The sequence below is a fragment of the Penicillium crustosum genome, assembly GCF_028827405.1.
Source record: "Penicillium crustosum strain IBT 35664 chromosome Unknown utg000001l_segment0_segment0, whole genome shotgun sequence".
Classification (NCBI taxonomy): domain Eukaryota; kingdom Fungi; phylum Ascomycota; class Eurotiomycetes; order Eurotiales; family Aspergillaceae; genus Penicillium; species Penicillium crustosum.
The window spans coordinates 6,905,298-6,929,587 of NW_026623122.1; the positions used below are offsets into that span (position 1 = coordinate 6,905,298).

At 48.1% G+C, this 24,290-nt stretch overlaps 9 protein-coding genes across 9 annotated transcripts; 5 read left to right on the forward strand and 4 right to left on the reverse strand.

The window, feature by feature from the left end:
• Window positions 1-645: 645 nt before the first annotated feature.
• N7487_002622 (PP2C family serine/threonine-protein phosphatase) lies at window positions 646-2,068 on the forward strand (the record flags this gene model as incomplete). Its single annotated transcript, XM_056870369.1, has 2 exons — window positions 646-790; window positions 816-2,068. The coding sequence occupies 2 exons, from the start codon at window positions 646-648 to the stop codon at window positions 2,066-2,068; spliced, it is 1,398 nt and encodes a 465-aa protein (XP_056735153.1).
• A 2,479-nt stretch (window positions 2,069-4,547) lies between these two features.
• Window positions 4,548-5,414, forward strand: N7487_002623 (uncharacterized protein; the record flags this gene model as incomplete). The annotated part of the gene is made up of 1 exon (XM_056870370.1): window positions 4,548-5,414. The coding sequence occupies one exon, from the start codon at window positions 4,548-4,550 to the stop codon at window positions 5,412-5,414; it is 867 nt and encodes a 288-aa protein (XP_056735154.1).
• Window positions 5,415-6,927: 1,513 nt separating this feature from the next.
• On the reverse strand, window positions 6,928-7,681 carry N7487_002624 (DUF4870 domain-containing protein; the record flags this gene model as incomplete). Its single annotated transcript, XM_056870371.1, has 4 exons — window positions 6,928-6,998; window positions 7,095-7,197; window positions 7,249-7,291; window positions 7,359-7,681. The coding sequence occupies 4 exons, from the start codon at window positions 7,679-7,681 to the stop codon at window positions 6,928-6,930; spliced, it is 540 nt and encodes a 179-aa protein (XP_056735155.1).
• Window positions 7,682-7,917: 236 nt separating this feature from the next.
• On the reverse strand, window positions 7,918-8,704 carry N7487_002625 (DASH complex subunit DUO1; the record flags this gene model as incomplete). Its single annotated transcript, XM_056870372.1, has 2 exons — window positions 7,918-8,352; window positions 8,408-8,704. 2 exons carry the CDS (start codon window positions 8,702-8,704, stop codon window positions 7,918-7,920), a joined length of 732 nt encoding a protein of 243 aa, XP_056735156.1.
• A 598-nt stretch (window positions 8,705-9,302) lies between these two features.
• Window positions 9,303-10,742, forward strand: N7487_002626 (uncharacterized protein; the record flags this gene model as incomplete). Its single annotated transcript, XM_056870373.1, has 2 exons — window positions 9,303-10,015; window positions 10,070-10,742. The coding sequence occupies 2 exons, from the start codon at window positions 9,303-9,305 to the stop codon at window positions 10,740-10,742; spliced, it is 1,386 nt and encodes a 461-aa protein (XP_056735157.1).
• A 931-nt stretch (window positions 10,743-11,673) lies between these two features.
• Window positions 11,674-13,980, reverse strand: N7487_002627 (Mcm10/DnaG-type zinc finger protein; the record flags this gene model as incomplete). Its single annotated transcript, XM_056870374.1, has 1 exon — window positions 11,674-13,980. The coding sequence occupies one exon, from the start codon at window positions 13,978-13,980 to the stop codon at window positions 11,674-11,676; it is 2,307 nt and encodes a 768-aa protein (XP_056735158.1).
• A 495-nt stretch (window positions 13,981-14,475) lies between these two features.
• N7487_002628 (uncharacterized protein) lies at window positions 14,476-15,765 on the forward strand (the record flags this gene model as incomplete). The annotated part of the gene is made up of 1 exon (XM_056870375.1): window positions 14,476-15,765. The coding sequence occupies one exon, from the start codon at window positions 14,476-14,478 to the stop codon at window positions 15,763-15,765; it is 1,290 nt and encodes a 429-aa protein (XP_056735159.1).
• Window positions 15,766-16,131: 366 nt separating this feature from the next.
• N7487_002629 (uncharacterized protein) lies at window positions 16,132-17,905 on the reverse strand (the record flags this gene model as incomplete). Its single annotated transcript, XM_056870376.1, has 3 exons — window positions 16,132-16,227; window positions 16,301-17,182; window positions 17,250-17,905. 3 exons carry the CDS (start codon window positions 17,903-17,905, stop codon window positions 16,191-16,193), a joined length of 1,575 nt encoding a protein of 524 aa, XP_056735160.1. The 3' UTR covers window positions 16,132-16,190.
• A 3,056-nt stretch (window positions 17,906-20,961) lies between these two features.
• N7487_002630 (acetolactate synthase catalytic subunit) lies at window positions 20,962-23,334 on the forward strand (the record flags this gene model as incomplete). Its single annotated transcript, XM_056870377.1, has 6 exons — window positions 20,962-21,125; window positions 21,193-21,291; window positions 21,343-21,410; window positions 21,468-22,902; window positions 22,959-23,209; window positions 23,267-23,334. 6 exons carry the CDS (start codon window positions 20,962-20,964, stop codon window positions 23,332-23,334), a joined length of 2,085 nt encoding a protein of 694 aa, XP_056735161.1.
• Between the last annotated feature and the right edge of the window lie 956 nt (window positions 23,335-24,290).

The window sequence follows — 24,290 nt, forward strand, 5'->3', positions numbered from 1 at the left end:
TGCGATGATAGCACTAATTACGAGTGGTAGTGGACAGTATTAGTGAAATTAGGAGTACAATTACCTCTTCATTTGGCCCCCTCAATCATGGACATGGGTTCATCTACATTGCGACGCTACTGGCCCGAGCACAGAATCCTGTGGACTCTCGATTAAAAAAAAGGCAAAATGTCCCAAAGCTTAGCTACAGATTTACAGTGGAGGACGTAGATGCAAACGATTTTGGTATATGACCATTTCAGACTTTGATACACGGTACCAGGAATTATTGAACGCGTACGCTGCTACGGAGTACATGTACTAACTCTCTTTTCATATATATATCCTCAAGTCTCCCACTATTTTCAACTGATGTATACCCTTCAAAAATTTTTTTTTTTAAAAATTACAGCACTAGGTACTCTTTAACATAATTCCATATTTTTCTCATAAAATAAAGGCTGAGGGGCTTGTGGCTAATTATTTCATATAGGGCTGTTCCAGGTCTGCCCAGGTGCCCAGGTGGAGTGGTCTGCTTACCCCTTTCCAACGTTGTCCAAAGAGCCTCGTGATCTGACCGCCTTGACGAAACACGGGGTACACGGGGTAATCCTCAATTGACTTCAATATTCTCTAGCTTCTCCTACTTCCCAGCTTCGAGCCACCATGTTATCATGTCTCTCGCGACCGCGTCTAGGGCGCGCTGCCACCTCCATCGCACGCAGACATACCAAACGTCCCTTCTCAATGAAGGGCATGTCTTCAAATTCGAAGATTTACATTGCGACTGCTGGTTTGATCAGCATGCCCGGTCTGTGGTGGTTGACCACTACAAGGGATGGTGTACCCCACCTGGAAAGTCCAGCGGAGCACTTGGCCCCCTAAGCGGGGCCCCTCTAAAGAGGATGTCACACGTATCTTATTGAAAGAAGCATACACCTTCCAGGTCAAAAATATTACGGGCGTCAACAGATATGATGGCGCTCAATTGGCTTCCAATAGCCCGTGCGAGGACCGTTTTGTTCATGGCAAAGTTTCCTCTCCGTGGAATGAAAATGACCAATGGATGTCTTGGGCTGTCTTTGATGGACATTCCGGCTGGCAGACAGCGGACCTGTTGACAAAGCAACTCCTGCCTTTCGTGCGACGTAGGCTAACCGAAACTAAACCATCTTCAAACGATGAACCGGTGCCAAATGAGTCAATCCAGCGCGCTATCATGGAAGGATTTGTGGACCTTGACGACTCCATCATCAAGACGGCATCAGACACAGTTGAGACCAACGAATCATTCCAAGACAAGATTAAGAAACTGACCCCTGCTTACGCTGGTTCATGCGCTTTGTTGTCTCTGTACGATCCTTCCACAAGCACGCTGCACGTTGCATGTACTGGGGACTCAAGAGCAGTTTTGGGACAAAAGGGATCAGACGGAAAGTGGGAAGCAATTCCCTTGTCAGTAGACCAAACTGGCAGCAACGAGGAAGAGGTCACCCGAATTTCCAAGGAGCACCCTGGCGAGGAAAACATCGCCAAAGGTGGACGGGTGCTTGGACTCATGGTCTCACGAGCCTTCGGTGACAGTCTGTGGAAGTGGCCTGTAGATTTCCAGAAGGAAATGAAGCGGAGATTCAATGGTCCAGCGCCCCTAACGCCACGGTACGATGTTTGCACACCCCCATATTTGACTGCCGAGCCGGTCGTGACAAGCACTAAGATCGATCCTAACAAACCCTCGTTCTTGATTATGGCAACGGATGGACTGTGGGACTATCTCTCCAGTGAGCAAGGTGTTGACTTGGTAGGGAACTGGTTGGAACCACAAGGGACTGGGGAGAAAAAGAGCATATCGGAGCGAACAGATGGACAATTTGACTTTGGCAGATTCTGGAAAGATGTGAACTGGAAGTTCGAGGAAGAAAGAATAACAACACAAGATGATAACGCTGCAGTACATCTGATGCGAAACTCCCTTGGTGGAAATCACCACGAGTTGATAGCAGGCCGGCTTGCGTTTGGCCCTCCTTTCTCTCGGCGGATACGGGATGATATCACCGTGCAAGTTGTTTTCTTCAATGCCAGGAAGTAGATGTCGAGTTTTTGGTTTATCTTGAAAGTCTATTTCTAGAGGATGTATTATGTACCTCCGAACCCTTCGGGTGACGGAGACCAAAGATAATTACGACGACTACCATCACTGATGTATCACACATTTTCCAACTATTTTCATCACAATTCCAAAGAATGATTCTGTCAAGAATGTCGTTTATTCCTCGCGTGACTGGAGGCGCTGCTTTGCGTACTCGCTTAGATGGTTCCTCAGATGATGTATGGTGGTTGATGATAACCATGCCTCTTTGGGCCGCTGCCGGCCTTGCTCTCAGTGTGGGGATAGTCTACATTTGTAGAAAATATGATATTCGCGAGGGACTTGGGTTGTAAGTCATCGAATCTACCAGGCTCCACCGAAGAGAGATGCTAACCAGCCCCTAACACCTAAGCATTATTTGCGCACCTATATCTCTAATGAAGAATGGATTCGAAAAGCTATATCGCTTGATTTTCCGAAAAGCGGCGCGTCACGAACAGCAAAATATGCCTGGTAAGGGAGATGTAATCCAACCTAACTATTTTCAAGTCACTAAGTATTATCGCATTTGTCCAGCACCCATACAGATGGGAAATATCGGGGTATCAAACGCTATATCTACCAGGATGCAATATATGAGATCTGATAGCCAAGGTCCGCCAGACTACGGACACTGCCGGTCTCCAGAAGAGCCCTTGCCTCTCTACAAACCATAAGAGAGCTTGATTGGAGGAATGGAAAGGAATACGAATGGACTAAAGACAGTGGTACATTGCCTTTACATTGCTTAGATTGGTTTTCTATTTTGATGTTATATCGAACCATGACACTACTGTGATGGCTCTATAGATATGAAAACCCACATGTGCAGTAGAACGTTAACTCATCTAGCTTAATTTTGGAAACTACGTGGAAAGTACACTGGTAATTATCTTCGAATGGGAATAAATGTACTTAAAATCTTTGGCGTAGCTCCATAACAGTACTTATCCTGGCATAAGGAGGTTGTATATGGTACTGTACAATGTTCTTTAATTCATTTTTGGGCAACCTCAACGGTGTATGCAATAAAATGATGTGGCATTCGGTTTCTTAAATGCCGGTCTGTAGTAGCTCTAATCTAGGCACATTTAGTTTGTTTATCAGGAGCGGATATTGCCGGAAATAGTGTAAATGGTGCCCAAGGAGGTCGTTGACTTAATTCTGTTGTTCGGCCCTTGAAGTTGAATTCGGAGGAGCAACATAAGTGTATGTTGTGGCGGTGAGGCGTTCGCGTTGGGCTTGTTCATACCACTCTAGTGGGCACTCTGGTGGGCATTATGGCATCGGAGGAGGTGGTACAGGTTTCAAGTCTCCTGGTAATCTGTGGGATTCAGATCTTTTGGATCGGCTAGAAGTAGGTGAGTTTGGATGAATAAGTGGATACTGTTGAATATTTCGCCAAGAATGGCTGTTTTCTGCGCCACTTCATAAAGGATCCATCGATTCCAAGAGAAGTGAGTTGAAGCTACCGTCTTTTCCTTCGATGATCCACTGCATGCATAATTCGAACAATCTTGGATAGTAGCCGACAGATGCCCGATCCGATCAAGAAGGCAAAGTGACCCATCTTTCTGGGGGGCACTCTGGGGGTGGAGTAGGATCCACTCCCCGTAGTCGTGCGACATTAATGGGTTACAAGAAGTCGAGCTCAATCGAAGCTATTGGATTTTGGAAGGGCACTGGCGGTAAATTATGTGCAAGCTGGATAGTACTTTATGTACTTGATGCGTTGATTTTTAAGGTTTTAATTGTGGATGATCTCGTATCTTTGGCTTTTGGTACGGAGAATAGTCGAATAGCCGGAAGCTTGTATCGGCAGTTCTTTATTCAATAGCCGAGTCTTTGCCAGCTTATAGTTAATCCTGTTGCCGATGGGCCCACTCTCGTAGGAAGTGTAGGCGTATATGTTAAATAGGAGAGACCACTGTAGAATGGTAAATTAGTCTTATTATTTGACTTTCACACTGACCTAGTATTGGATTTTGTTCTAGCCACATCTTTCTCAGATGGCTTTCGAAATTGATTCGTCACAGGAATGTAATATACCTACCTAGGTAGGACCAAAGTTAAGCCCCGGCATTCATAATATCTATATCTCCCCGAGAACCCTCATGCAAAGGTTTCCCGTTGTAACCCATTTGGATCTCAACGCGCACACCACATCATACCTTTGTGCAGATCTATCTGAACGTCTCGCTATATCCTGGCAATAGGGATATATTTGAAATGGATTGAGAACGTCCATAACTCGATGCGGCTTTACCCTGCTAGTATTTTCAACTGGAATAAAAATCAAAGTATGTATCCCTATAATTTACAATGTTCCAATCACATCCTTGCCATCTAGATTCATTGAGAACTAACGTTGAACAGAATTGCATATTATAATCTTGTCTCTTCAAAAAGGAAGCGGTCGAAGTCGCCCACCTGTATCTTCATGGCCAGTTTAGACCGCTATGAAGACTATCTGGCCGATGCCACCCAAGGAGGGGCAGCCGCAATCTTTCTGGCTGTCCTCCTCTCCATTGCATTCTATAATGCGATTGAGCTTACAATCCTCGTATTTGTCACATTTCACCGCTACGATGGATTGTATTTCTGGTCCATCCTAATGTCAACTGTCCTTGGCATCGCACCTTCCACCATCGGTGCGCTGCTGAAGTATCTGTCCATTGGGCCATTATGGCTCGCACTCTCTTTGTCCACAATTGGTTTCTACTTTACGGTCCCTGGGCAATCCCTTGTTCTCTACTCAAGACTCAGTCTAGTCTTACACAACACTAAAATTCTCCGGTTTATCCTTTACCTCATCATTATCGATGCAGTGATCATCCTCCCTCCAACAATCATTTTAACATTTGGGTCAGCATATATCCAAGAACACCATTGGAAAACCGGGTATTATGTTATCGAGCGGCTAGAGGTGACTTGGTTCTGTGTGCAGGAACTCTTCATTTCTCTCGTCTATATCTGGGAGACAATCAAGTTACTCCGTCTCGACCCAGGGAAACACAGTCGTCGAAGCCGTGTTATATACGAGCTTTTGGCGCTAAACCTTATTGTCATTCTGATCGACATAGCACTTCTGGTTACTGAATACCGAGGCCATATTTTTGACCAGGTTGTTCTCAAATGCTTTGTCTACAGCGTGAAGCTGAAGCTTGAATTTGCTGTTCTGGGGAGGTTGGTAATTATTACGACTAGGAGCCACTATCAACCAACTATCGACGAAACGCTCGATATTCCAGATTCCATGCAGTTTCACCCGACAGAAGATTTTGAAAACCACCACTGGATGAGATGACCCTGAACTGTGTTAATTTTTCTTTCGGATGCTGTATTTGGTGTTTATTTTATGTATCCCTTTTTTTTTTTTTTTTTTTTAAAGAACAAGCAGTTCTCCAATAGGCAGGTGGTTTAATATCGCCCTTAGAAGCTGGCAAGCTTCCACCAAAGCATTCTATCATTATGGTATATACAGCACTAAATGTTATGAGGATTCCTTTCACGGAGGCTACTAGATTTGTATCTAGATTTTGAGATTTTTACGTCTTCTAATTTGTATAATACATTGTTGAAAACTCTTCTTTTCTCTACTTATAGTATCCATTCACCTTATCATAATTCAAAATCTTTTAATCGGTCAAATTTGGCAGAGGAAATCAAGTAGGTCGACGGGTCATACCGACGCAAACCTGGCGTCAAGTACATATACATTTAGCCTCGACAAACCCTAACAAGCCTAATTAAGCTTTGACTCGATATGGAGAGATCATAAGCTACTTCCTTGCCACTCTCCACCTCATACCTCACTGTCACTGACATTCATAATTGTCAAGAATGGCACCTGTTCCTGATAACAAATCTGGTTCAAAATCAGAATCGTCGGCTGACGTGCCTAACGTGGCTGCCGGGTGGATTGGGGTAATCATACTAGCACTCTGTGCTATAGTATTGATTATTGCTATATGCGTCTTCTTGAATCAGTATGTATGAACGCGAAAAAGAATAAGACTGAAAATGATGGTTTTATAAAAAAGCGAACGTTTCAGAGTGATGCTAAAAAGGATAATCTCATTCTGCTAGCAATGGCACTTTTAATCTAGTCAGCTGCTGGGTCAAGAACAGCTACACCCAAGCAAAAGCAGCTCTTAACACAACAAGGTTGAAAGCAAAGTCACTTTTCAACTCAACGAAGTTAAAGAAAGCCAGAACACAAGGCTATGGTGAGATCTATGCCAACCCTTAAAACCAACAGGATGCTATGATACGAAGATTAACACGCCATTATCATACAGATCCGCACACTACTTCTAATGTAAGGATGCAGCACATAGTCCCTCCACCTAAATCCACCGATGCCACTACAACCTCAACACCTGTTTGTTCTTATATTCAATAGACAATGGGTTTGGGACACGAATCTCAGGGGAAGCAATGGCTCGATGGCTATCTGGAGCGGGACAACTGGTATAAAATTTCGCTTGAGACGATGAGTTGCTTTGAGGTAATCGCCCATGAGTAATGTCATTACCATATTCATGAAGACACTCGCAATTTAGTTTGCTACTATTGGGATTGTGTAATTATTGGCTTCTGCTGAATGAAGAGATTCGCGTCACGGAAAATCTAAAATTTACAAATCTGGAATAAGCTAAACATAACGAGAATTATTCATCCACGCATAGCCTGTCCTGCAATTAAAAGAAAGAAACCAGCAAGTATTGACAGACAGGGGTATATGAAGAAAAGACATGCTTCCTCGCAGTAATAATTCAAGTACGTGCAATTCTCAAAGAAAGACAAATGGTTCATGCTCATTCATCATCAACAAAGGAGTTAGCCAGGTGGCCAAAGAATGGGACTTCAAAGTGGTCCAAAGTATCGACTGGAGATAAAGTGGTTAGTACTAGATCCATCTTTCCTGCCAACGAACAGCTCAGCTGTGTTGACAGCTCCTATGGAGAAACCTCGGAAGACTCACCATCTTGGTAAGCATGCATGCTGAGGAAGCCGATTAATGCGATATCGATAATAAACAATGTCCAGGAGAGAAAGCTCGACCAGCAGAACAGTAGGTGGATGATCTATGTTTGGAATGTTAGCGTATGCAACATTAGGAGAGACGGAATACTCACAAACATGGTAGCAAACAACATGCTGGATTGCCAAGCATGAAATCTATAGTAAATAGTCAGCACACTGACCTTCAAATTGACCCTAGAGTGTCCCAAACCCAATCACATACCGCACATAGTCACTTTTGTGTTCAGCTAGTAGCAGGAATACACCCCCTGCGGGAGGCAGAAGCAGATACGCTAGCGCTGCTTCGATATCCATGCGAATGGGAAGACTTGTTTCAAAAGCCCCTAGGCTCACATGACCACCCTCAACGTCTCGCCCGAATCCTGTGTGGCCATGTCCACCGCTAGCGAAGCGACTAGGGGAGGGTAGGTCGGCCGAGACTCGCGGTGAGCGGAGAATTGGGGATACTCGGCGACCGTCTGGGTGGGAAGGGGATAAAACACGCTCAATCTCCGGTGATTGATCTTGATAGGGTGCGAAGTTCATTGTGTTGTCGTACCTGGAAAGGTGAATGACGGAATGATCTTCGTGGATCAGGGGAATCCATGGATGATTTGGGGTAATCTCCTTATCGTTATCAGATCGCGACGCGTGTACGGAGTAACTAACTGCCCATACAATCAATGCCTCAGGCGACAAAAAAATTAAAGGGTATCATATCATATCATTCTGCTTTATCTTCATACTTAAAGATTTATTGTACATAAACTAGCTCAGTCCATCTAGACCCTCCCCCGACCGCGAGAAATCCCACTCCCTCGTGCTATCCCACTGGCTGGCCGTTGGCTTGTTGTCGTAGAACCACGTGTTGCCGTGCGGGTGGTGCTGACACTTGGTGTTCTTCCTAAGCCAGTGGTTCGAACTGTGCCCCTCGTAGTTCCGCGAGTGCCTCGAGTACCCCGAGTGACCTGTGCGCGTCGCTTTTCGATTTCTTCGGCTTTTCGCGCTGCTGCTTCCCTTTGTTGTTGAAGTGCTTGTTCACGTCTTTCTGCCGCTTGCTGTCTTTGAATCGCCTTGTTCTCGATATCGATCACATCCTGAGTAGCTCCCTGCCAGTTGGGGTTGAGGATCAATCGCTGATTATGCTCGGTTTGGGAGAGAATGCGAGTCCATGTGTTAAGGAGTGTCGAGGCCGAGGTAACAGTTTGTGATACCGTCTATACAGATGATTAGCCAGAGTATTGACGATGCACTATGGGAAGAGAATATTACCTCCATGTTTCCTTTGGCAGAGTCCAAACTTCGTAGAAGGCCTTCTATCACTTCGTTGATATTCCGCACACCTTGTAATTCTGTCCGGAGGGCAGCCTCTCGGGCCTCTTGCTGATCAAATAGAGTATCCTGGCCATCATGGGAAGCTCGAGGTTCTGGGGTAGTTTTCTCGTCGGAGGTTCTTGGGTTGATCTTGTTCTGGACCACTCTCTTAGATGGCGAGTTCCAGAGGTCCTCTGTGTCATCATCGGATAGCTGAAGCCTCTCCATTTCTTCTGCTGTGGTGCGGAAAGCCATGATGTTGAATTTGCACAGAGTAGGAGCCGAAGTATGTATAAGCAATCTTGGGGCGCTGAGCACCCGGAGAGGTTTAGCCCTAGACTAATTCCCCGTATGAAGTACCTGAAGGTCAAGATAGCTGGTGATTGAGAAGATCGACGGTTGGAAAACAATCTAACAGGCAATTGGGGTAAATCGAAATAGGAAATCCACATTGTTGACGCGGGGTTTTCAGCCACCGCAATTATCGGGCGGTGAGGATACCCGGTGGCTGGGCGACAATCGGCTGTCACAACAACTTCGCCCTTCTTTCATCCCCATCTTATATCTTATCGTTATTTTGTTCTTGTCGCTTCGGACAATTGAATATCTGCAGGCTCGTGTTTAATACCATTTTTGGATTTTCATATCTACGACTGCTGCCCTGATTTTGACCGGACCATCTGACAAGTCGGACGTGGTACGCCCTTGATTGAACCAATACTCCTCGACACTTGATCAAGATCGTGAAATTCAGAAAAAGACTGGGAATAAACTGTGACTAGTATACTACTTATATTTTCCCTCAAACGATTGCAAAGTATCGAGTGGTTTTTCAATCGTGATTCAAGTCAACATGGCGTCAACACCACCGCCTCCATCACCGTCGGAGCTTCGCATACCCAGGGCGCCGCGACATGGGGCAAAGCACGACAACTATGAACCTTACCCTACACGCTATTCTGCTAGACTTGCAGGTCAACGAGTGTCAAGAGTTGCCCAAACCACGCCACCCCCAAGTCACCCAAGCGCATCTGCCAAACCTGGACCATCCAAAAGAACCCTTTCACCCTCTTCTCCTGGCACCGCCAAACCCTCGCCCAAAAAGGTTGCACGCTCCCACAAGACTGCTGCCTCCCGAATTTCCCCCTTTGATTCGGAAATTGGTCTTCCCCGCACTTCTGCACACCACACCTCCCGATCCTCTGCAGAACAGGCTTTACCCACCCCAGCTAAAACTCCTTCGAAGAAGAAGGTCATCAATTCTGATTCTTCTACATCTCGTTCTCTGTTTCCTTCTATTTCCACACCAAAACGCAGAAAAATGGATACCCCCAAACACTCTACCGCAGAACCCCCAGCAATCTTCGTCGACGAGCCTTTAATTGGGTGCACTATTGAAGCTGCAGAGCAAGAATTGGGTATCCCCATTCACGAGGATTCCCGTGATCGCATTCCTGTGGTCGGCCCACTCTCGACCGATTCATTCATTTCGAAGGCTGCAAGAGCGGTCGGACGACCTGCGACTCGCTCAACCACCAACCACAAAGATGGAGCTTATTATGTCCAGTAAGTCAACCCCCACTTACCCGTCATACCCACACATTCTAACTTGTATCTTAGCCGCGGAAAGAAAATATTCAAGCGCTTTGATGACATGGAAGATGAGGCCGAGGATGAAGATGACCTTGGTCTTTTCGCCAACCGCCCTGACCTGCTGGCCGATAACCCTGATATTCTCAAGAGCGTGAAGCCTTTGAAACGTGGCGAAATCAAACCTCGTCTCCTCTTTTCAACCCCCCTTCAACCTACCGATGGTGATGAGGAGGATGTCACTGATGTCGAGGATCACGAGCCAATGTCTCCAACTCCGGCTTATGAAGACCAGGCATGTCTGACTCCCATTTTACCAGATCCAGCCACCCCTTCCTTTGAATCAGAGGACTCATCTGTCGCTCGCCCTGCTCCTGTTGGACGCGCTGGCCTCCGTTTCCCTCGCTCTACTGTGGGCGATGTGTCTCCTTTCCAGCCCGCTTCTTTCTCCGAGGACCTTGGTCTCAGCACTTCTACTGAAGACCAGACTCGGTCCCGAGGTCTCTCTGTCAGCAGTGGTAGCAGCCTCCTGAAGTACTGGCCGTCTGTCAGCAGGAAGACGCGAGAAGTTGAAGCCCCCACCGACCGTGTGAAGCGCCTGCAGAACGCCCGTGGTAGCCCTTCCCCACGCACCCGACAGGCCCTGCGCGCAGAAGCTTCTAGGGAGGTTTCGACCGCTAAGCCGTCTACATCTGATTCCTAGGTTTCACTCAAGCACCATATTTTCTCACCTTGACTTTGCATTATTCCAGCACCTTGAAATTTTGACTCTTCGTTATTTTGACTCTTCGTTTATGCGTTGTGCCGGACCTGGCGCTGACTGAGGGTGTCAATCTTTTGTTTGTTGCGCCCGGGCGCATCATTTTTATCGGCGCCTTCTTCTTTCAGACCTTCTCTTAATTCCCTTCTTTCTCCCCACGACGGCCATCTTGTACTTGCGCGGGCCGCTGGTGTCTTTTTTTCTTCTCTTTTTTTGCGTTTTGTTCCAATGGCGCGCATGGGTTTGTGAATCGTGAATACTAAGGATACCTCATGAAAACATCTTCGGCTTAAATAGCGGCGTTTTTCCTTGTCTTTTTCATCTACGCTCCTCCAGATTGTTTCTTTCTTTCTTTTGGTTTTGATTTTTTGGTACCGGCGTGTTCTTTTGTTTTATTAATTGCGCGAAGCGATCATCACGGGAGGAATCATGGTTAAGCGGAACAGTTCAATGGAAATTCAGGATATTTGGAAAAGTTTCCCCGTAGCTGGTATTAAATCCGTACAAAAGCTCGCTTCTCTGTTGGGGAAGTAAGTTTGTAACCCCGTGGCTCGTTGGTGTAGTCAAAACAAGCTTTCCAAAGTTCGGCAGTAGCCGCGCTAATCACCGATGCTATTAGTAGTACACGTAGACAAGGAGAGAAAAGCCTTCCATAATGAGCCTTATAATTGAGGTACAAATACATTAATCATTACATTGATTCACGACAGGGGCTGTATCTCGCTCTACTCCTCGACAAATCCAACAAAAAAGAAATCCGCCCAATGCAACCGGGACATGCTTGGTGTTCGTTACAGCGTTATGGGTATTCTTATCCTCAAAGGGAACCCAGGGGTTGAGGTGGTGACAGGATGGATATGGGCATTTGGATGCATCAAATGAACTCCAAATCGTCATCGTCATCATCATCCAAGAGTACCTGTCTCCTACTAGGTGTGGTCTCAGCTGGCGCACCCAGGCTCTCCCGGCCAGCCTCCCTGATACCCCTTGAAGTGATGAACCGCGTTTTCTTGACCCCGCTGCCATGAGGCTTGTCGTGGGCACGCTTCATTGGGCTTAAACGGACGTTCTTGGCTTTACCGAAGGTGGTCATATCCATGCCGTGGGTTGTGGTGGGGCTCTTGGGCAGGGGAGTGCCTGATGCGTTGTCCTTATTTGGACTCTCGTTGCTGGTCCTTGTACGAAGGTATTCAGCACCCACACCACCGACACGGCCAGAAACTAGCTTCTGGGTGATGTCACGTTCTCGCTGTTGGGTCGCGAGACGTCTGCGCATTCGTTCCTCTTTGCTGTCCATGCCGCGGCCCATCATACCTGAGGCGATGAAGGGATCGTCATGCGCATCAAGATTTGCCGCCGAGCCTCCCATGGGGTTGTAGGACGAACGACCACCACCGCGGTTTCTAGAGGGCGCCACGTAGTAGAGTGATTGAGATCCCATGTCATACTTAGGACCATCGTGTTTCAGGCCATGCTTGAAAGCAGTTCCTCGCCTCCCTCCTTCTCCAAACAAACCAGTGCGCGAGCCGGATTTACCACCAGGACCAAGCATACCGGTGTCGGCATTGACTCCTGAACGTTGGCCCTGAGTGCGTCGGATCTGGATATCAACGTGGAAGTCACAGAACTCCGTCTTTCGACCATCTATCCAGGATTGGCAGGTCTTTCCGTCTTTTCTCACAGCCTTGCAGAACCCGATATCCCGTGCCTTGCCAATTTCGAGGACCTTGTCATCTGATGAAGACAATGACAGGCTGAATCTGTTTGTGTCCAGCTTGTGCTTTGGTGGAGGCATGATTGTAGGGTTCAGAATTGCAATGAGAGTCCCTTCAGAGATTTTGTAATAGCGGGGAAAAGCAGTGTCAAAAAGGAAGAGGTCAATGGTCCATTTCAGGTCGGTCAGGGTAATTGCCATATATCTGTTGGTGTTGTTACGCCCATCATCATAAAGGTCCTTTTCTTGGGTTGACGCGTTCCCTGAAGCTTTCTTGTCCCTTGGGTCGGACTTTGACGCGACGATGCCAAATACCACGAAGTCCCCGTCGATTTCCTCTGGGAGCTCGAATGCTGGTGCCTTAACGGTTTTAAGCAGGTCAGGGATGCGCAAAACCCGCTTTTCTGCGAGTGTGCGGCTCAAGAAAGAATGCGGAAGAACTCGGCTTGATAGGTGTAGCGATGAGTAGGACTCGAATTTTGAAGAATCCGGCGCCTTCATCAGAGCATCATCTGCTTCGCCTAGTTTGTGCGAAGAACTTGGTTCTTCTGCGGTATGAGTTCGCCTATGTAGATGAGACTGTCTCTCGTTGTGGCCAATTCCCTCGGTTCGTCGAACATTAGGGGTTGTATTACTGCGTTGTAGACCAGATGGGCGGGATTGTCCCATAGATCGAAGAATATCCTCACGGCTGAAGCTTTCCACGGGGCGCTCTCGTGAGGATGACGGTGGGGATGAAGGCCTTGTGTCCGAAGCTGCAGCTTTGAAGGCATCGATCTCCGACTTGTCGACTTGAAAAGCTGAACTGCGGTTAGCCTGGACCCTTTCTGCTCTCTCCAACCGAGATTTCTCGGCCGCCCTGCCCTCCGCCATTCTCTCGCTGAAACTTTTTATTCGGTTGATGCCTCCCGTTGATGAAGGAGAGGTTTGGGGCCGCGAGCTGAATATGTCATTAGAGCGCGGTGTAGCACCGTCTCTAAATCCCATATGACTACTTGGTCGAGGCCCGGGTCTTGAACTTGGGGGTCGTTTCAAGGATACATCACTGGCCTTCCAGCCCTTATCTATTCCCATGACATACCTCCGAGGCGATATTGGATCGGCGGGAGGCAGTTCTCGCTTGGTAGGCGATGCCGGAACCTGGATTCCATCGCTGCTCGTTCTTTGCCTCCCTCCCTTGGCAATTCTTGGTGTCGCACCGCGGTCTTCTGTTCGCAGAGCGCTGATTGCAGAATTTGGTCGAACATCTTCGTCCTCGAGATTCGAACTAGACCTTCCGCGATTCTTTTGTTGGAGTTTCTTCAACTTCAAACGCGCTTTGATCTCGGCTAGCTGAAGCTGCAGGGTTTCTTCGTCCTCCTCTTCCCCGTCATCTTCGTCCACAATTTGACTCGCTTTTGATCGGAGATTAGGTGTGGTACTTGAGCGCTTCAATGGCGATGTCAGATTCTCTCGAGTGCGTTGCATGTCTTGGTACTTTCGTCGTCCCGCCGGCGAACTCAAGAGAGGCCGCGCGGGGCGATTGGGGCGGCCATGCAGGTTCAACCACTTTGGGCGGGGGAAAATAGTTAGCCATCGATCAGCGTAAACAATTGTCGGGATCTTACTGGCGATTAATGAGAGGATTCAGACGTAATCAGAGACCGAATATACCATGGAGCGTCATTTGCGGCTGACGGCCTTGGCCGATGCGCGGAGTGTAGAATGCAGAATGTAGAGTACGTAGAATGGGGATAATAGAAATGATCACAGAGAACAGAGAACAGAGCACAGGGATACAATAACACAATAACAAGGGTTGAAACTCGCTAATGCAAAGTGAAAGTGACGGATCGCGCACAGGGCCGATTGGGTCGGGAAGGCGCGTTCGCGTCGCGGTTGCCCTTACCATTTTAGCCCCTTCCGTTTCCACCGTCGATCTTCTGGTCTTCACCTTCACTTTCTACCTATATTACACCCACAATGAGAACTCGATCAGCCCCAGTGTCGAAATCAAAGAACTCCGAAGACGAGACTAAGACCAAAACCCTCGTTGCCGCAGAGAAACCGAGCAAAACCTTCATCCTCCCATCCTCTACCAGCGACAATGCGCGCCTCCTCTCCCTCCCTGATCCACAATCGGGAGAGCTAACACGCTACTTCTTCTGCCCGGATCGCGGTATATACGAATTTACGGTTGTTGCACCGCCGGCGCATATGGCGCGCAGTATCCTGTTCACACCTCGCACGCGCGAAACCCCAACCCAGTTGGAAGAAGAGAAAAAGGACTCTGAGGAGCCCTCAGGGCAGGGCTCAATCACCAAGAAGGCCGAGTTCCTGGTGGCAACCCCAATTGATGCGATGTTTTTCATGGTTCCGTTGTTAGCGCCCTCTTCGAAATCAGGCCGTTCTCTGTTCCAGCCATTAGACGATATAATCGACTCCCAAGATGATATGCCTAAGAATCTGCGTCAAGTCCTTTATAATGACGAATTCCGGGGCACCCTCCTAGCACGGGCGGAAGCTATCTGTGAAGTGGTCGAGGCTGGGGATGAGAAGATGTTCCGGTTCAATGAGACGAAGCTTGTTCAAGAGTTGATCACAAAGGCAGAACGCATGGCGGATCGGGGTCTTCCTGTGAGTTTGGAGGAACGTTTTGTTCGTCAGGCGCTAGCCACGCCCTTGATGTCAGTTAAACGAGAAGATGTTGCGACTAGCCAGGAGCCGTCAAATGAGGGCCAGGAATCGGATTCAAAATCCGAGGAGAGTCAGAATTCACCCTCGACTGTGGACACAACTGCGACACCGTCTGTTGCGACACCAGCAGGGGAATCGACACCCGTGCCACAGCCACCGAGTGAAGAGTCCACAGCTACGGATCCTATTGCTCGGCTCCTCCGAATTTCCACTGCGCTGTCCTTTATGAAGGAGTCATATCTTCCCGCCGCTATGGCCTCGAGACTAGATGAGATTCTCGCTTCTGCAGAGAGCCCGATCGATTTCAAGCCACTTAAAGACCGTCTCAAGGAGATTGCAGACCTTCGGGCTCAAGCTCTCGCATCACGCGACATGTCCAACTTCAGTCGGAAACGAGCCCTTGATGATGAAGAAGATGATACGCGAGCCGAGAAGAAACGTCGCAAGGAAGAGGAGGAGAAAAAGTCAAAGGCTGCAGAATCCCAAGCAGTCAAGAATCTGAAGAAGGTCAACACGAGCGGGATGCAGAAACTGAGCTCTTTCTTCGCCAAGGCTGCACCCAAGAAGAAGACTTGAATTTTTAGGGCACAACCGACTGAACTATAACATAGCCATATGTTATGCAGGTAATTCATTGCCTAGCTTCGGACGAATCCAACCAGCAAGTTCTATGGTTGAATGATTCTGTCTATAGATCTAGAGGCCTGGGTCTCCTACCCAGACAGGGCCACTAAAGGCACTGCCAGTGCAAGGGAGTCGAGTCAAAAGGCTCGCCTCGTCCCACAATCCCAACTAATCGACGCGATTGCTTGGAAGGCACATATTGCAGAAAGACACTTGTGCTCAGGAGATCTTTCTGCTGTCCGACACATCTGTGTGCAGCGTCAATGTATACTATCTGTTGAATAATCCATGAAAGATGAATGTAATTTTATATTTCGATCTCATCACAACCGCTAACCCTATTCAAGTGAGCTTCGTTTCCATCTGCTATACAATATTCAAAGAGGGATCTGGTCAATAGCAGCCCCCGTAACCCTAAAACCGACAAATGTTAGTCATCATCCAGTGCGTGCCAGCGATCAAAGGAGCGAGAAAGGGAACAACATACAAGAACGACCCATTGGACGGCTTGCTAATAACCATAGCCTGCTCCAACTTCTCCTTACTGATATCCGGGAACTTCTTAAGATAGTACTCATCCCTCAGCGCAGCAGTAACAGCCTCAACCTTGCCCTGAGGCAACATGTGAACGGTGCAACCACCCCACCCAGCACCAGTCAAACGACTACCCCAAGTACCCGCACGACGCGCAATAGCACAAATCTCATCGACCTCCGGCGCACTGCAGTCATATGCCGTAGCACACGATTCCTGCGACTCATTTAGCAACTGACCGAGATAGTGAATGCGCTTCTCGTCCAGCTGCGTAGCCTTGCTCAGACAAGCCTTGAAATCAAGCACGCGACGCGCCTCCTTGAAGCAGTGCAGCGCGCGCTGGCGGAGCTGGAATCGCTCCGCTTGCACGGGGAATGCGGAGAGGAAGGTCGACTCTAGCTCGGCTACGGTGATGCCCAGCAGTTGCGCCATCTCCTCGCGCGTGTAGCCCTCTTCTTGTGTGAACAGGTCCATCGTCGCTAGGATCACAGAGTCGATTTGGTACTCCAGTGGATCTTGGAGACGGCCTTCTTTGGTCATCAGCTCGTTGTGGAAGTTGCGCAAGCTGTAGCCGAGCGAGCTGTTGTCTTTGGGGAGTGTCACGCCGTGGTGCTTGGCGAGGATGACGGCGGCGAGGGTACACTCTGCTACACGCAGGTTGTAGTGGCGTGGGGCGGTATCGGCCTTGTTGGAGGTTACGAAGCTCTGGGCCATTAGGAAGGTGATTTCGTCAGAGGATGTGGGGATTGGGACGTGGTGGGCATTGAATTTCGGGAAGAATTGGGTGTAGAGCAGGTAGCCGCGCTTTGAGAAGATAGATGCTGCTTGGTCCATGCTATGGTTACGCAGTGATGTTAGCTTTTGGTAGGTTGCTGCCATCTGTTGACGGGGGGATAACTCACCCGCCGGAATAGACGCCCACAGCCCGCTCCGAGACAACAGCCAAATCCAACAGATCCTGCTTGGAGACGTTGTGGTTGTTGGCCTTCATGACAGCCAGGGCACTAGCGCACACGAAGGCAGCACTGCTGGAGATACCACCACCGGGTGGCACATTGCCGTCGACCAAGATCTGCATGCTGGCAGGAACAAACGAGCCGTCGGGCTTCTCCTTGCGCAGGAACTTGAGAGCACCGGACAGACCGGCGCGGAAATAGTTCACCCATTCGTGCTTCTTGGGGTCGATCTCGACGTCCTTATCGTGGGGCACGCTGAACTCGCGTGTGGGGAACTTCTCTGGCGAGACATTGGCGATCGTGATGGTAGTGCCCTCTGCGCTGGCGGGGACCACCTTGACGGCCATGATCACGTCGACACTAACGGCGGTCGGCAAAACATCGTACAGTGAGTAATCGATGTGCTCGCCGATGATGTTTACGCGGCCGGGACTACGCGCCACGAAGTCCGGACGGTGGTTATATGTCTTATTGAACTGGGTAATGAGATTGGTCCATCGCTGTTGGTGCTCTGGTGCAACCGAATTCACCGAGGCATCGTCTGTTGCGTAGACTTCCGCGATGGACTCTGTTTGCGGCACCAGCTCTTGTTGGAGTGACATGGCGGGGTAGGGGAAAGGTAAAGGCGGGGAAGTGAAGAGAGGAATTAAGAGAAGAAAGAAAAGAGGAACAGGGGAGATAAAAGGAGTAGAAAAAAACTCGAAGAGCTAGAGTGGTAATTTGTGTGTAATTTCTCAAACCGGTGTCCCCATATTCTTCCTCATTCCCATATTCCCCGATTCCCCGGGTAAAGTGATCAGGTACAGTGGGGTTATAACAGGGCCATTTTTGCCTTTTGGGGAAATTCGGTGACTGCGTGCGGTCACTTTGCGGGGTGGCACGAGACTCTCTCCAGAGGTCTCCATTTATTCATAACTCCACGATTTCTGGTTGGTTGATTTGGTTTTCCTTTTCGCGGAGGTTTTCTACCGGATTTGGCTATGACGACATGGTTCTACGGAGTAACTACTATATACCTTGGTAGCCATTCTCAATTTCATTCGGGAATTTCTCGCCTCTTTTCTCCTGCTTTATATCTACAAAATGACTTTCCTCTACGATGTACGTAAGTGCCTACTTAGGTAGGTAGGTTCCTAGGCTGTGGGGTGTCGAGCCGAGCGTGTCGGATTGAGGGATCCCGAGAGTGGACCTCAAAAAATCGGCATTGTGCTATATACGGCCCGATGAAACCGGGAAAACATTGGAAAACATGGGGAAATATGGAAAATGGACTGTGGCTACATATATACATAGCCAATTCTACAAAGGGGAAAGTCTGCTTTATGTCTGGTCTCAATATGCGGGGCAACTACAATCAGCACATTAAGGACTCATGGACACTGGTGTTTATATAGTCATCTATTTCTGTTGACGATCTCCCAAGGGTCCACGTAGGCAAAGAAAGGCTTCTGTCTGCGCTTCCTCTTCCGTGCAGTTCACGAGTGATTCGATCATCCTTTCGGTGATTTTCCGAGACGAATAGAAATTTCCAGGAAGATATGCTGCCTGGTTTCAAATATTCGTCCCTTCCATCTAAAATCCGTATGTATTCAAACAAGGTGTTTGGAACTCGTAATCTCCCAATTAAAGCTCATAATTGTAATGATTGCTAGCTCCTAGGAGTAAAGAGTTCGTATGTGAGCCTCTAGAACAAGGTGCAAGGTCTCTCGTCGTCCCAAGATGCCCATATTTGTCTAGTCAGTAGATGCGGGTTGACATATGTGAAACCAAGATGCGTGATTCGAGGCTTCCCATCTTCTGGTTTGTAAGTAAAGCCTTAATCTTAGTTTGATCTTTTAGTCGTGTTGCCCATTCTCACGGAACACTGCCAGAATGGTGAGAATATAAGCCAGTTGAAAATATATCAACGAATCCAGGATGACGGCATTCTTATGGCTTTTTTCTCACTGATCAGTCTCAAAAAGCTTGGTCAAAGTTCAGTCCCAGACGTAAGTGAGATATCTACACAAAGTCAAGCGAAACATCTAAAGAATCGCAGTATATAACGATGTGGATGATTGCACAACCCGCGCACGGCTAGGCCAATAATACAAATGCGGGCGTCGACTAGGCTGCATCGGCTACGGGCGAAGATGTGCCATGTCGAACTTTCCTGTTCGTGATATACTGCTTTTCCCCACTTTTAAAATTCGCATACACATATATCGATTATGTCGACCTACAACGTAGACATATGAAGTATCACCAATTTTCTTTTTATTTGAAAGGCATTATATCATCATAAAGTACTGAAAGAAAACATTAATCTATCAATTAATCAATGGAAACTTTTGTTCGTATAGATCATGTAAAAAAACCCCATTGTATGTGTGCTATGAGGTGATGAGTAGTGTCGATGTAAGTCGTATAACACAGAAATATGTAGCCGGCCGACTATTCTTGTTAGATGTATACGAAGGAGGTAAAAAGCATGAACTATGCAAGAGACCTTTCTATGTATGTATAACCTTCGATGGTTAACTGCTAGTACCTCTACGTATGGGGTTCATCCCCCGGGAACTAACGTCCGGACACACGAGTCCTCGGAAATAAAATGGGGAGGAAAAGTATCTGAGTAACCTGTTGCTGACCGTAATAGCCAATAAGACTCAAGTCCTTGGTGGCACACTTCACCCCTAATCGGCCCTAGGCTAAAACGATACAGCTAAGTCCCAGTTTTGCTAGCACAGTTTTGCTAGCACAGTTCGATCGACAGGGATGTGGGGATGACCTTGGAAACGTAGGCTTAATATATACTAAGGTTCCCAACCTAATCTATACGAAGCTTTATTTATTTTGTTTTCTTTTCCCTCATATCCTTCTTGGCCTAGTTATATATCATATATGTTCACCTGCTATTCCGAGGATACAGGGCATTTTAATGTACCCACAGGAAATCATCCAAGCCAAAGGTAAGTCACTAGTATAGAAAAGCGAAATTTTCAAAATAACGAAAGGTTGCTTGATTTCTATGCTAGGCTGTGTAGGTGAGGTGGTTAGCAAAATTACCAGAAGTGTAGCCTAACAACAGATCCTGGAGGCTTGTGTACTCGCGGGCCATGAAGTAAGGGATCAATAACATCACATCTACAAAGGGCGCAGCAAGCATAAACATCCTTGCAATATACCTTGTACAGGTTAGCTTGGCCTAGATGCCCGGCCCGATCTGGACCCACTTCACCGAAAAAGTTTGGAAGATCTAAAATCGGACAAGGCTCCGGTGAGTTCTGTATAGAGAGATGTTGGACAATCGTGATTTTGAAATACCTGTGAATAACATGATAGTTCCATGTACATGTCTCATTTGTCAATATTTTGTTAGGAGGCGTACAGCAGATATGTATGTGTACGTCGTAGACCATATTTTTGCCGAGGACGTACGAAAACACCAAATCAGGTGATCTAGCAACGGCCGAGGTCGGAGGGCGCAGAGGGGCGCCGAACCAATCAAAAGCCCCGAATTTCTTGACTCAGAGCGGTCGGACATTTTGGGTTAGGCGTTTTCTCGGAAACCCCAGAGACGAGTCACTGGCAATCTTCAGCGGTCAATTGGCACTCATTTTTCCTTACTTTTTAAATCATTCTCCCCCCAGTCTTCCTGGCTTGGCTGTCATACACAATGATGCCTTTAAGACCCTCAAAAAGCGCCCTGCGCGCATTCCACCTCCAGAAGCAGCTTGCTGGACGTCGACCTTTTTCGACCTCGTTTGTGGCTTCGGCCGCTTCGCCCCACCGCTCATCTGTTCAGAAGCGTACCCAGAGCACAGCTACGGCTTCAAATCCGTTAGTTCTATCTCCGCCTATGGTTGCAACGCAATTGGAGTCTTGTCCTAATTTGTTTAATCGTCAGGGAGTCCAGACCCGTGCCCAGTCCGGCATTCAACCAGGAGCCCCATCGCAATGAGATTTCTCCCTTGCAAAATCGCCAGCTCCCCGAGCTCGATGACTCGTATGTTACCCCGATGACGGCTTGGAAACACCGAAACTGATGAGTACAAAGAATGGTTGGAATGAGTGGTGGAGAGATCTTCCACGAGATGATGCTTCGCCAGGGTGTGAAGCACATCTGTGAGTATCTCATGATTGATATTGCATAATTGGCCAATTCTAATACTTGACATATAGTCGGTTACCCCGGTGGTGCCATTCTTCCCGTTTTCGATGCTATCTACAACTCCAAGCACTTCGAGTTCCTCCTGCCCAAGCATGAACAGGGTGCTGGTCACATGGCCGAGGGTTATGCCCGTGCCTCTGGCAAGCCCGGTGTCGTTCTCGTCACTTCTGGCCCCGGTGCTACTAACGTTATCACTCCCATGCAAGATGCCATGTCCGATGGTACCCCGATGGTTGTTTTCTGTGGTCAGGTCCCCACCAGCGCTATTGGAACCGATTCCTTCCAGGAAGCCGATGTGATCGGTATCTCCCGTGCTTGCACCAAGTGGAACGTGATGGTCAAGTCCGTTGGTGAGCTGCCTCGCCGCATCCAGGAAGCTTTCGAGATCGCCACGAGTGGTCGTCCCGGTCCCGTCCTGGTTGATCTGCCCAAGGATGTCACCGCTGGCATTCTCCGCAACCCCATTCCCATGCACAGCACTATCCCTTCGCTCCCTAGCGCAGCGACCGTGGCAGCCCGTGAAATGAGCCGCAAGAAGCTCGAGAGCACCATCAGCCGTGTTGCTAACCTCGTTAACGTTGCCAAGAAGCCCGTTCTCTACGTCGGACAGGGTCTCCTTGCTCGCCCCGATGGCCCCGAGATCCTCAAGGAGTTTGCCGACAAGGCATGCATCCCGGTCACCACTACCCTGCAGGGTCTTGGTGGCTTTGATGAGTTGGATCCTAAGGCTCTCCACATGCTGGGTATGCACGGATCCGCCTACGCCAACATGGCTATGCAGGAGGCCGATCTGATCATTGCTGTTGGTGCCCGTTTCGATGACCGTGTCACTCTCAGCATCCCCAAGTTTGCGCCTCAAGCCAAGCTTGCCGCTAGTGAAGGCCGCGGTGGTATCGTGCATTTCGAGATCATGCCCAAGAACATCAACAAGGTTGTTCAGGCCAACGAGGCCGTGGAGGGTGACTGTGCCGACAACCTCCGTCTTCTTCTGCCCCATGTCAAGCCTGTTTCTGAGCGTCCCGAATGGTTCGAGCAGATCAACGACTGGAAGCAGCGCTTCCCCCTGTCACTCTACGACCGCCAGACCGAGGACGGCCCTATCAAGCCCCAGGCTATTATTGAGAAGCTTAGCGAACTCACCGCCGACCGGAAGGAAAAGACCATCATCACCACTGGTGTTGGACAGCACCAGATGTGGACTGCTCAACACTTCCGCTGGCGTCACCCTCGTACCATGATCACCTCCGGTGGTCTCGGTACCATGGGCTTCGGTCTCCCCGCCGCTCTTGGAGCCAAGGTGGCCCGTCCGGACTGCCTCGTCATCGACATCGATGGTGATGCTTCTTTCAACATGACTCTCACTGAGCTTTCCACCGCTGCTCAGTTCAACATTGGTGTCAAGGTCCTCTTGATTAACAATGAAGAGCAGGGTATGGTCACTCAATGGTAAGCTGTCGTCTCTAATCTCTTCCCAGTATATTTATCTAACTTTTTTGTTCCAGGCAAAACCTCTTCTACGAGGATCGGTACTCCCACACTCACCAGCAGAACCCCGACTTCGTTCCCCTTGCCAAGGCTATGCGCGTCGCTGCCGATAAGTGCTTCAAGCCCTCCGAACTTGAGGAGAAGCTGAAGTGGCTGATTGAGCACGATGGCCCTGCCCTCCTGGAGGTCATTACTGACCGCAAGGTGCCCGTTCTCCCCATGGTGCCTTCTGGCCGTGGTCTGCACGAGTTCTTGGTCTACGATGAAGGTATGCAACCTCCTAGCCATTGATTGACTTGAAACACCACTAACTCATACATTACAGCCAAGGATTTGGAGCGCAAGGAGCTGATGCGCGAGCGTAATGTGGACTTCCATGTCCGGAAAGAGTAGGTGACTAGCCAGTGTCACCTTGACAATCATATTTCTGTACTTTGATATCCATGGCGTTTCTTGGCTGGTTCACCAAAAGCGATTGGGGCAATATCTGTCTAAAGATAAACAACAAAATTGTTAACCAGATTGCTCTTGGAGGTCTCTTTGGCAGAGAAGTTTGGTGCTCGCGGGTTCTATACGCCTGTGGAGGGTTGCCCTTCGCCATACCCTTGAAACAACCACGGCGACTTGCATGAAACACGCGCTTCGCCATGGCCTTCGATCGATGTTGGCCTTTTCTCTTGCCAGGTTGTTCCTCTTGTATATAATCATTGACGTCTCGGGTTCCTCGATAGGGCCTGGGAAATTGATACGTGTTGGTTCCATTAAATAGGAACAGTTAGTCATTGAAAGCATTATTTTCTTGTTTTATTACGGTTCATAAGCAATTATTCGTATATTCATCATTTCAGATGGCTTTTGTCTTTGTTGGCTAGTAATAGATATAGCTCCGGCCCTCGAGAACGTGAATTCATTTATATCCTACGAGCTTTAGTCCTGCGACAATTGGGTTTTACCTGTACCCCATACAATATATAACCATTTTCAATTTGGTATTTTTATACTACCAAGGTAGTAAACATACATGTACTTGTTACTGATAGATAGCTAATTAATTAGAGATTCTAATTGATCTAATTTTAGTATAATACCTAGGTAATCACCCTGCCTTACGCGTAGTAAGCAATTTCCTAGGTAGGTACAGAGCGGATCAAGTTGTCAATTATAAGTGCATCCTATCCAACGTATATAGCTCTTTGAAAACATATGTAATCTGCCTCACTTCTACTTATATTTCGACTAACTTAGGGTACATATTTAATAATTTAACCTTCGATATCCACTACTAGGGCTTAATAGGGCTTGGATTGTGAAATATAAAGGCTAATCCTCGACGTATACTCCGTGTTCTT